Raw genomic sequence first — 9654 nt, forward strand, 5'->3', positions numbered from 1 at the left:
TTTCAAATAACTATTATGGTAGAGATAACCGCAGCACCAATATTGTGTTATGTGCTCGGAGATCGGATCAACTGATTATGTATTTGATGTTACACAGCAATCTATGTGTATGTGTGCATATATATATTAATACTATGAAATTATTTTGGTAGGTAGTATATATTATGTTTTCTAATAAAAATCTGATCGTATAAGTATGTAATTAGCTTTAAGCATAAAAGAAGTATGTAATAAGATAAGCACAAAAAAAAAAAAAAATTAGCTAAGCACACATTTATATAGACGACCGAGACGGTTGGTTATATTAATTTGCATGAGCTGGAGTGGATGTTTCTTGCCTATTTCACATCAAGACATGGTGCCCACTGTCCTCACAGCTCTATTAGAGTTATTATATATCTATCTAAAATGTGCTGTCATTCACATTTATCCCATAGTTTTTTAATGTAAATTATTTGTCACATGAAAATGATAGGCTTGATCTGTAGATATCGAAAAGGTACTTAGACAAAAAATCGTATAAAAACTATATTCCAATTTTCTGTAATGTATTCCAACAATTTTTGTTTCTATTGATAGTGAAACTAATTCGATAGACAAACTAATAGTGCAACAAAATTTTGTTATATACTTCTTTTTTGTTATGTGACACTTGTACGCTATACTAGACACTCTATCTATTATATATAGACATTACCATATTACATACAGATCGCCAAAACAAGTAAATCTTCTTCATCGGTCAACTTGATCAAGTCATCATCGACATGGCTAGATCTTTGTTGCTCTCGCTAACCCTCGCGTGCTTCTTCACCGCAATTGTCTCAGCTCGTGACTGGAACATCCTAAACCAGCTCAAAGGAGGCAAGCCAACCACCAGGCAAAACGGCGTAGGATCGTTGAAAGTATCAAACCTAAACGGATACTGCGAGAGCTGGAGAGTCAACGTGGAGCTTCACAACATCAGAGACTTCACGGTGGTGCCGCAGGAGTGCGTCTGGTTCGTCCAAAAGTATATGACATCATCTCAATACGAGGATGACGTGGAGAGAGCCGTTGATGAAGCCATCCTATACCTCGGAAAAACTTGTTGCGAGAAGAAGAAATGTGATGGAATGGATGCTTGGATCTTTGACATTGATGACACTCTTCTCTCCACCATTCCTTACCACAAGAGCAACGGATGCTTCGGGTAAGAAAATTGAAAGTAACATATTAGATTTGGTTCGCTTTGATTTGATTTGAGAAAATCTTAGTTTGAGTTTTTTTTGGTGAAAGTAATTATTGAAATATATATATATATATGTTTTAAGCAGAGTAATTCTATTTTAGTCCATTATATATAATTTTATAAATGTTATAACTTATAACAAAGTTTGGATTTGACAAAATTTTAGTTTGTTTTTTTATAAGTGGTAGAACTTAGTTATCAATATATATAAACAAAAAAATGTTTATTTCGACTTTGGTTTACGAAAATAATATGGCTTAATGTAATAAATATATAACCAAAGCATGATGTGATTGGATCTGAATAGGTTTGGTTACACTAATAGATCTCATATCAGTTGGTTTTGTTTGATAATCATAAAACATTGGAAGCAATCGGGTTATAAGAACAAAGCTTGTTTGAGATCTGGTTTAGTAGCGGTTTAGTTCGGTTTGTTTGCCTACATCTATCATTCCTCTCTTCTGGTTCGCTTTGCTCCGGTTTATAGTAACCGGGACTGAAATGCTACAATGATTTGAATCAGTGGTGAGCAACTAAACACGACCAAGTTCGAGGAATGGCAAAATTTGGGAAAGGCACCAGCGGTTCCAAGCATGGTGAAGCTGTTCCACGAGATTAGAGAGAGAGGCTTTAAAATCTTTTTGGTCTCTTCTCGTAAAGAGTATCTCAGATCCGCCACCGTCGAAAACCTTATTGAAGTCGGTTACCACGGCTGGTCTAACCTTCTTCTCAGGTATATAATCCTCGGTTCAAGTCTCTTTTGATTGTTATGATTGAGTAGGTATATAAATAGGTTCATTATCATGTAAAACAGAAATTTCATTTCTAATCTCTTTTAACTGTTGTCATAAAACCGAAACTGAAACCAATTCAGGATACACTTTGTTTTTATGATGAGTCCATGTATTCACTCACCTTAACATCACTAAAGGTTTGACTTATGGCACGGTAACAATGCGTGTTCAAACCACTATGTTACATGTCAAGGTCCATATAAATCTATGATGAGCAACCAACATAATTCGAGCTTTCTGGTATAATATTGTAAACCGGGTCGGGTACTAATAAAGTTGTCAAACCGTAAATTTGTAGGGGAGAAGAGGAAGAGAAGAAGAGTGTGAGCCAATACAAAGCAGATGTGAGGACATGGCTTACAAGTCTTGGATACAGAGTTTGGGGAGTGATGGGTTCACAATGGAACAGCTTCGCAGGTTGTCCAGTTCCCAAGAGAACCTTCAAGCTCCCTAACTCCATCTACTACATCGCTTGATGAAATCATATTTACAACCCTAACCAAAAAAATAAGATCAGAGTTTCAATCATATTCTTGAGTCTTTGATTCTCTCCCTTCTTTTTTTGTCATTTCTGGTTTATATACCAAGTCAAACGCTTATGAGTGATATATGAACCAATATCATCTTTGTTTCAGTTGAATTCAGCTTTTTTTTTTCTTCTTCTTTGTGTTACTATTTTGGGCCTTTGTGAAACTGATTATGGGCTCTTTTTAAAAGTAACCTCACATTTCTATATCTGATTGGATCTGATGAAGTTCAAATATAAGATCAAAGTATATACATTCAGCAGAGACTTAAGTAGGTATACATGATAACTTGAAAGCTACTCTAAGTTATTAAAATTGTAAAGAACTAAAACGAGTAACAAACATCAGAAGAAGTTGGAAGCTCTCAAGCAAATAAATGTATAAAATAAACTCTTGACTAAACAGAGCTGTCCTCTTCTTCCACCAAATCTTTTTTTGCTGTCTCTTGAAGCTATCTTATGACACAAACCTCAGACCCAACCTCACCTCACAGTTTGGTACAACCTTTAGTTTCATCTTAACATTTTTCGCTTATATTACCGCCAAAGTTCCCTTTGGTTTCTTCAGTTATCAAAACACATAGTCGCATACATTTTTTTTTCCTATCTCTCATTTTGCTCTGCTTCGGAGCTTAGCTTTCCTCGCCATGGAACCAAACACCATGGCCAGCTTCGGCGATGAGGTAAAAGAGAAACACAAGAACAACAAATATCGAAACTTCTTTCCTACGTTTTGTTCTTTACCAAACTTTTTCATTTGGTGAATGCAGCATCGTCATTCGTCCTTCTCGGCAAAGATCTGTAGAATCTGTAGGGACGAGGTCAAAGACGGCGACAATGGCCAGACATTCGTGGCGTGCCACGTGTGCGCATTCCCTGTTTGCAAACCGTGCTACGAGTATGAGCGTAGCAACGGTAACAAATGTTGCCCTCAATGCAACACTCCCTATAAACGCCACAAAGGTAAATTTAGATCTAACCCTGTTAAATAAAATAAAAATAAAAAGAGATTTAGCCTAGCTTCACTGACAAATTGGGTAACTGTTTTTGCTTGAAGGCTCTCCAACCATTGCTGGAGATGATGAAGAAGAAGAAAACAATGGTCATGTTGATTCGGACGATGAGTTGAATATCAAGAATCGCAAGGATACTTCCTCCATTCACCAGAATTTTGCCTATGGATCGGTAACTTAATGACTTTGATCTATATTTTCAGTTTTCTTCCTAATTGAAATAAAGATTCTGAGTATGTTTTGGTATTGCAGGAAAATGGAGACTACAACAGTAAGCAGCAATGGCGTCCAAATGGCCGTGCCTTTTCTTCCACCGGAAGTGGTATGTTTAGTATACATGTGTGGTTTATATATTACATATAGAAGTATAAGAGCAAACTTTGAGGCCTGTCTTTGTGTGATTTAATTTTGAAGTGTTAGGGAGAGAGTTTGAAGGTGAGAGAGATGGCGCCACAGACGCTGAGTGGAAAGAACGAGTTGATAAATGGAAAGCGAGGCAAGAGAAGAGAGGTTTATTGGTTAAAGGAGAACAAACAAAGGATCAAGACAGCCAAACTGATGAAGAAGAATTCCTGTAATAAAAAAAAAAAAAAAAAACACAATATAATCTTTCTTTTAACCTAGAATAATAAAAACTTGAAGCGCAAGTAACTAAGTTGTTGTTTTACAGAGATGCTGATGCAAGACAACCTCTCTGGAGAAAAGTCCCAATCTCATCAAGCAAAATCAGTCCTTACAGGATCGTGATCGTTCTCCGCCTCATCATCTTAGTCTTCTTCTTCCGTTTCCGTATCCTGACACCAGCCAAAGACGCCTACCCTCTCTGGCTGATCTCAGTCATCTGCGAGATCTGGTTCGCACTCTCTTGGATTCTTGATCAGTTCCCTAAATGGTTCCCGATTAACCGTGAGACCTACCTTGACCGTCTCTCTATGAGATTCGAAAGGGATGGCGAGAAGAACAAGCTTGCACCGGTTGATGTGTTTGTCAGTACGGTGGATCCACTTAAGGAGCCTCCGATTATCACAGCCAACACTATTCTCTCCATCTTGGCCGTTGATTATCCGGTGAGTAAGGTTAGCTGCTATGTGTCTGATGACGGTGCTTCCATGCTCCTGTTCGATACGTTGTCTGAAACTTCAGAGTTTGCGAGAAGATGGGTTCCGTTTTGCAAGAAGTACAACGTTGAGCCAAGAGCTCCAGAGTTTTACTTCTCTGAGAAGATTGATTACTTGAAGGATAAAGTCCAAACTACATTCGTCAAAGATCGTAGAGCAATGAAGGTTCAGTGAAAACAAAAGAAATATATTTACTTGCGTGTCACGAAACGGTTCTTTACATTCTTCTCAATTGTTTTGCAGAGAGAATATGAAGAGTTTAAAGTGAGGATCAATTCTTTAGTGGCTAAAGCTCAGAAGAAGCCAGAAGAAGGTTGGGTGATGCAAGATGGTACACCATGGCCTGGGAACAACACTCGTGATCATCCCGGGATGATTCAGGTCACATACAAAAAAACCCTCCAACAGCTTCTTCTCTTTCGTTAACACCGTTAAAGACTCTGAAACAAACTACTTTGATATTCTTCAGGTGTACTTAGGAAAGGAAGGAGCTTATGATATTGACGGTAACGAATTGCCACGCCTAGTGTATGTGTCGAGAGAGAAGCGTCCTGGTTACGCTCACCACAAGAAAGCTGGAGCCATGAATGCAATGGTAAGTGAGCAAGAAAACAAGTAAGCCTATGAAAACAAGTAACCGTTTTTACTGATAGTGGTTTCTTGGATTGGGCCAGGTTCGAGTCTCTGCAGTGCTCACAAATGCACCATTTATGCTGAACTTGGATTGTGATCATTACATCAACAATAGTAGAGCCATCAGAGAATCAATGTGCTTCCTGATGGATCCACAGCTCGGGAAAAAGCTTTGTTATGTTCAGTTCCCTCAGAGATTCGATGGAATCGATCGCAATGATCGATACGCCAACAGAAACATCGTCTTCTTCGATGTAAGTCATCATCAACCATTATCAGCAAAACAACACTCTAATTCTACAAAAAAAAAAACTAAAAACCAGTTATGTTTTGTCGCAGATAAACATGAGAGGGTTAGATGGGATTCAAGGACCAGTCTATGTCGGAACAGGATGTGTATTCAACAGACCAGCACTGTACGGATACGAACCACCCGTGTCTGAAAAACGAAAGAAGATGACATGCGACTGCTGGCCGTCGTGGCTTTCCTGCTGCTGCGGCGGAGGTAGGCGTGGCAAACCGAAGTCAGACTCGAAGAAGAAGTCAGGGATCAAGAGCTTGTTATCTGGACTGAGGAGGAAGAAGAAGAAGGATAGTGCAACGACGATGAGCTATTCGAGAAAACGATCGACCGAAGCCATATTCGATCTTGAGGACATCGAAGAAGGGCTTGAAGGGTACGACGAGCACGATAAATCGTCTCTAATGTCGCAGAAGAACTTCGAGAAGAGATTCGGAATGTCTCCTGTGTTCATCGCGTCAACGCTGATGGAGAAAGGAGGGTTACCAGAGGCGACGAACACGAGCTCACTCATCAAAGAAGCGATTCACGTCATTAGCTGTGGATACGAAGAGAAGACTGAGTGGGGCAAAGAGATCGGGTGGATCTACGGATCAGTGACAGAGGATATCCTTACGGGGTTCAAGATGCATTGTAGAGGTTGGAAGTCGATTTACTGTATGCCTAAAAGACCAGCTTTTAAAGGATCAGCTCCGATCAATCTGTCTGACCGGTTGCACCAAGTGCTTCGATGGGCGCTTGGTTCGGTCGAAATCTTCTTTAGTCGTCATTGTCCGTTATGGTATGCATGGGGAGGCAAGCTCAAGATTCTAGAACGTCTCGCTTACATCAACACCATTGTCTACCCTTTCACTTCTATTCCTCTGCTCGCCTATTGTACTATCCCAGCGGTTTGTCTTCTCACCGGCAAGTTCATCATTCCAACGGTTAGTTTGATACTTTTAAATATTTATGTTTTTACCCCTAATGTTTATAATATTTACATTTTAGACCCTTAATTTTCTATTTGATGATCAGATCAACAACTTTGCGAGCATATGGTTCCTCGCGCTGTTCCTATCAATCATCGCGACGGCTATCTTGGAGCTGCGGTGGAGCGAAGTGAGCATCACTGACCTGTGGCGTAACGAGCAGTTCTGGGTGATCGGAGGAGTCTCCGCTCACCTCTTCGCCGTTTTTCAAGGTCTCCTCAAAGTCCTCTTCGGAGTCGACACAAACTTCACCGTCACATCCAAAGGAGCCTCGGACGAAGCCGACGAGTTCGGAGATCTTTACCTCTTCAAATGGACAACTCTTCTCATCCCTCCCACGACTCTCATCATCCTCAACATGGTCGGTGTCGTGGCAGGCGTTTCGGACGCCATTAACAACGGGTACGGCTCCTGGGGACCACTTTTCGGGAAGCTGTTTTTCGCGTTTTGGGTCATCGTTCATCTTTACCCGTTCCTCAAGGGTTTGATGGGTCGACAGAACCGAACTCCCACGATCGTTGTGCTTTGGTCGATCCTCTTGGCGTCCATTTTCTCGCTGGTTTGGGTTCGGATCGATCCGTTTTTGGCGAAACAGACTGGTCCGTTACTGAAGCAGTGTGGCGTCGACTGTTGAAGAGTAAAGTAAAGACTATAAATGTGCGTTTTGTATCGCGTTTGCGTTTTGGCCGCCCTTTTTAGCCATCTTGTATGGGGCTAGTTTTACTCTGTTTGGGTGTTTTTTCTTTTATTTGAGCAAACAAGTTATGATAAAAGGATCATATAAAATACAAACAAATAAAATGAATCACACCACATATGCAACAAACACACAACGATTTAGTTTATTACACACAACACACACAAAGCCAATTAATCTTTAAACAAATGATATTTCACTCAGTGTAACCAAACATGTGTGGAACCGTGAGCCATTAGAGCTTGGACGCCATACTTTCTCTCTACCTCCTAATGGCCATTGATTGACTGTTCCAATAGCCACCAACTGTTCCGATAATAGGTGATTCAGGGCTTCTACTTGGAGATTTCCTTGGAGATTTCCTTGCTGAGAACTGTTTTATCTCCTCTGAAGTCAACGCGCCCAGTATAGGTCTTTCATCGTAGCTTTGAACACCCATAGAGACGATGCTGCTGCATCCGCTGGTCGTGGTCTGCGATGTGGATAACCATGTTGAGAGACTAGCGTCAACAGCTGGTACTTCTTGAGATCTCTGTTTCTTGATTCCATCTCTTGATTTCTGTTTCATGCTGAATGATGGTAACTCATCAACACCCTGAGGCTCCTCTAAGCTGAAGGATGCATTTAGTTTGTGTTCTTGATCGGAGATGAGAGTCACGTTCTCCTTTCGAGACTGCGTCTGCATTGTTCTACCCTTGGATTTCACAGCTTTCCATTGGGAGAGATTCTCGATCGGGTTTAGTACAGCGTTGACATATCCGGTTCTGTCTCTTGCACTCGTGTTAGACTTGTCTTTGTTCAAAACATTATCGGCAATCTCCTCGGTGTAAATTTTTTTATCATCCAAGTTGTGTTGCTTCTCCTCATAATCATCATCATCATAATAGTCTTCATCAAGCAGATCACCATAATCATCAATGTCTTCTAGATCACTTTCATCACAATCTGTTACAGCATCCTCTTCTTCCTCGTCGTCACTTTCTCTGCAATTCTGGTATCTATGGTTTGAAGGATAAGAGCTTGACGAGTTGGAAGTAACATCGCTCCCCTCTGATGAACATGGTGCCTGACTCGACTTCAAAGGCTTCACCTCTTCGTCCTTCTTCTTCTCCTCTTCAAAGAGCTCAACAGATTCATCTACTGCTATGTGTTCATAAGTTTTGACCTTGGAGTCAAAAGTCACTCTCTTACGAGTTGGACTCGGACTGTTTCTCTCCTCAACTTTCTCTTCACTGCAATTAAAAAACAACAAAATCAATAACTCGAATCTGTTCACGCTAAAAACATGATATTAAGTGCAAGAACAAAGAGTCAACAGTTTCGTCTAAAAGGACATAACAAGACTAACCAGATGTCAGTGGTCGGAATGACAGAAACCTTAGTCACTTCCTCAACAGAAGCAGGAATCCTAACATTCTTTGCAGACTTGGGAACTTCCTCAACAATAGAAACACTAAGATTCAGTTGAACATCCTTTGTAGAACCCTCAGAGATTTTCTACACAAAAAAAAAAAGATTACTTCAGATCAGACAAAACCCAACACAAATTAAAGCTGAAACTTTGTCAAGATAATACAGAAAAATCAGCTAGCTTTAGCTGAAGCAACTCAGAAAGAGAACTTACGTTTGAACGAGGCTCATCCCTGCGCCTCTGACGCCGGCGATTCTTCCGGCCACCGAAGCAACCTGGAAAGCAGCCCATTCCTTCCAGAGAGTAGAAGATAGAGAGTTCCTTCGAGGAGCTTTCACAAATTCTTGATCCAAGATTATAGAGTCGACATTGATTTGGTTATCTTTTATTTACTCTTTTTCGATTTCCTTTTCTTTTTAATTTTTACTTTTTTATTAAAATAATTATTTTGAGGGGGAAAAAGGAAAATGACCGTTACAATGTCTGAGTCTCTGACTCTGACCCCACACATTAGGCTTTGAAATTGGACCGTTGCTCCGTGGACCCTCGCTTTACTATAAAGAAAAATAAAAATAATTGATAGGCCTTACAGCATGATTATTGGGGAGTTCTTAGGGTGAGATTTTTATCGGAATATAAGAACCCGTCTCTTAGCTTTTAACTAAAAAAGCTAAGAACTGGTTCTTAAATATGAGTTTTAAGAGTCGGTTCTTAACTTTTTTAGTTAAAAGTTAAGAGACGGGTTCTTATATTCCGCTAAAAACCCCACTCTAAGAAACCCCCAATAATCATGCTCTAAGAATTCTTAACTTATGATTTGACACTTTTTTTTTACATTTTTTAGGTAAGAGACGGCTCTTATATCTCTTATTTAAGAGACTGTTCTTAACTTTTCTTAGTTAAAATCTAAGAAAAACTAAGAATTGTCTCTTAGCCGAAGCTAAAAACCCCAGTTAAGA

At 39.9% G+C, this 9654-nt stretch overlaps 3 protein-coding genes across 3 annotated transcripts; 2 read left to right on the plus strand and 1 right to left on the minus strand.

Moving 5' to 3' along the window:
• The first annotated feature begins 613 nt into the window (after positions 1-613).
• Positions 614-2684, plus strand: LOC106301339 (acid phosphatase 1). The gene is made up of 3 exons (XM_013737709.1): positions 614-1192; positions 1755-1964; positions 2324-2684. Exons 1-3 carry the CDS (start codon positions 768-770, stop codon positions 2499-2501), a joined length of 813 nt encoding a protein of 270 aa, XP_013593163.1. The 5' UTR covers positions 614-767; the 3' UTR covers positions 2502-2684.
• A 431-nt stretch (positions 2685-3115) lies between these two features.
• On the plus strand, positions 3116-7392 carry LOC106306092 (cellulose synthase A catalytic subunit 4 [UDP-forming]). Its single transcript, XM_013742561.1, has 11 exons — positions 3116-3234; positions 3322-3514; positions 3609-3736; positions 3817-3886; positions 3979-4138; positions 4235-4847; positions 4926-5063; positions 5152-5277; positions 5357-5569; positions 5655-6542; positions 6634-7392. The coding sequence occupies exons 1-11, from the start codon at positions 3199-3201 to the stop codon at positions 7219-7221; spliced, it is 3153 nt and encodes a 1050-aa protein (XP_013598015.1). The 5' UTR covers positions 3116-3198; the 3' UTR covers positions 7222-7392.
• On the minus strand, positions 7384-9100 carry LOC106306093 (MATH and LRR domain-containing protein PFE0570w). The gene is made up of 3 exons (XM_013742562.1): positions 8909-9100; positions 8633-8781; positions 7384-8516 (listed from the first exon to the last, which is right to left on the minus strand). The coding sequence occupies exons 1-3, from the start codon at positions 8984-8986 to the stop codon at positions 7547-7549; spliced, it is 1197 nt and encodes a 398-aa protein (XP_013598016.1). The 5' UTR covers positions 8987-9100; the 3' UTR covers positions 7384-7546.
• Positions 9101-9654: the final 554 nt, after the last annotated feature.

The sequence above is a fragment of the Brassica oleracea genome, chromosome C7 (genome assembly GCF_000695525.1).
Source record: "Brassica oleracea var. oleracea cultivar TO1000 chromosome C7, BOL, whole genome shotgun sequence".
NCBI classification, from domain to species: Eukaryota; Viridiplantae; Streptophyta; class Magnoliopsida; order Brassicales; family Brassicaceae; genus Brassica; species Brassica oleracea.